Genomic DNA, 1,869 nt, shown 5'->3' on the forward strand with positions numbered 1-1,869 from the left:
TTTGGCAACACAGAAAGGAGAATTGTACTGCCTGAGGGTTATAATCCTTAATTGCGGCCGAAGTCCGTCTACGCAGAAAGGTGTTCTCAGCAAAAGGTGTTAAGCCCCCCTTCTTTGGCAACACAGAAAGGAGAATTCGACTGCCTGAGGGTTATAATCCCTAAGTGCGGCCAAAGGCCGCCTACGCAGAAAGGTGTTCTCTGCAAAAGGTGTTCAGCCCCCTTTCTTTGGCAACACAGAAGAGAATTCTACGTAGTGAGGGTTATAATCCCTAAGTGCGCTAAGATACTATCATATTACTATTACTACAACATTTCTATCTGTCGCTTTTTTCTTAATTTCACAATATTTTTAGTTAATTTTTTTTTCCTAAATTTTTTTTTAGTTAATTTTTTTTTCAAATCGCCTGATAACCAACTTGGGATAATTTCTTTTATTTAAAACTCCCACGGTTTTCGTTGGTTGGGTTATATTCCACTTCAAACTGCTCAGTTTGCCTCGGAAAATGCCGTTTTTATCCCATTTTCAAACGGTTCTGTGGGTGGTCCCCAAGGGGGGGCTGGGGCTTTTCGTAAAGTGGCGACTGTCCCCTTTCGAATGAGGGGGGTTTGGGGGGCCACGCCCCCTCCCCCTCCGCCCCACACCAAAACCCATGGGCCAATAACTAAACATTTCCCAAATTTTGCATTATTTTCACCCGAATTCGGACATTTAAGTTGATATTATCTGCTGTGCCAAAACTTATGTCCGGCACTGTATAAGCCTGCTGCGGCTAAAATTATATATATGTATTTGCAATCAGGAGAACTCCCTCTACCGTTCCATAGCTACCTAAATACGGAACTCCGGGGATGCCAAACTAAATTGCAGCCAAACCAATTAGTGTAGTTGGATCATGGGCTTAACCTGTAACATCAGCCAACCGGTACCAGATTTGTTATGGAGCTTCTCAAATTGCTCAACAATCTTACCTCTAAATTCACAACTGTAATCTCGTCTACCGCATCTATGTAAAGATCAGAGTAATCGCTTTCCATTACAGCTTGAAAGAATTGCAGATTATCCTCCATGATCTGCAGCAAACAGTAGATTCAATAATAAATGCGGTAAATCAAATTCTTAAAAACACTAGAAATGTGCCGATACAAAATTAACGAGTAAATACTCGATACTTTTTTCTGACGATAGGGCTGTTTCACACAGTATATACAGTTAGGTCGGTGTTATGCAGAAATTTTGTTTGGCAAACTGCGTGCAATTGTTGTTGCAGCAAACTCGGAGAGAGCGAGTTTGGCGACTCTCACAGCAAACTAATTTTGTTTGGCCAAACTGCAGCAAATTCGGTGTTGTCTATACAAAAATTTCAAATTTTGCGCGTTATGTACATCTGAAATTCTCATTTCGTGTTGGCAATAGCCATGAAAACCATAATGAACGTGCAACCCTGTGCCAAACTCGACATAACCACCACCGAGCAAACTAAGCAGCCGCCATTTAATTTGGCAAACAAAAGTTTGTCTGCATAACACCGACCTTATAAACTTCGTAGTTAATCATGATTCAATAGCTTCTTTCCCGTACGAAACGCGGGATCACGCGGGTGCCCGAAATAGCCCAGAAATCATTCCCGTACTCAACTAAATGGGTAATAGAGAGCGAAAATTGGAACGTATTGGATCGTAAGTGTCTTCTTCTTCCTGCCCAAAACAGCCCGGACTTTTTGTCCGGTTAAAGCTGAAATTAGTCAAGAACGTAAACCTACCGGTACGTAAACCCGAGTCAGCTGACACGATCTGTCTTACCAAAGCGCCATGTAAATGAAAACTCAACACCGCAGAATTTTTCTGTAGTTGTAGCCCGTAGCGCAGA

The 1,869-nt window shown here is 42.1% G+C and overlaps 1 protein-coding gene across 2 annotated transcripts in view; it reads right to left on the minus strand.

Annotated features, from left to right (window-relative positions):
• The window catches only part of LOC118749228, a 15,453-nt gene extending 14,310 nt beyond the window's left edge, over positions 1 to 1,143 (minus strand). The window contains exon 1 of one of the 2 annotated variants that reach the window (XM_036484021.1): positions 972 to 1,143. In XM_036484021.1, coding sequence (XP_036339914.1) covers positions 972 to 1,070 — 99 coding nt within the window. In that variant the 5' untranslated portion in view covers positions 1,071 to 1,143. Of the gene's footprint in view, positions 1 to 831; positions 875 to 971 lie in introns of those variants that run through there. The other variant, XM_036484030.1, reaches the window with a different exon arrangement.
• Between the last annotated feature and the right edge of the window lie 726 nt (positions 1,144 to 1,869).

This window comes from Rhagoletis pomonella, unplaced genomic scaffold (genome assembly GCF_013731165.1).
Source record: "Rhagoletis pomonella isolate Grant_MI unplaced genomic scaffold, Rhpom_1.0 Rhpom_scaffold_00001, whole genome shotgun sequence".
NCBI classification, from domain to species: Eukaryota; Metazoa; Arthropoda; class Insecta; order Diptera; family Tephritidae; genus Rhagoletis; species Rhagoletis pomonella.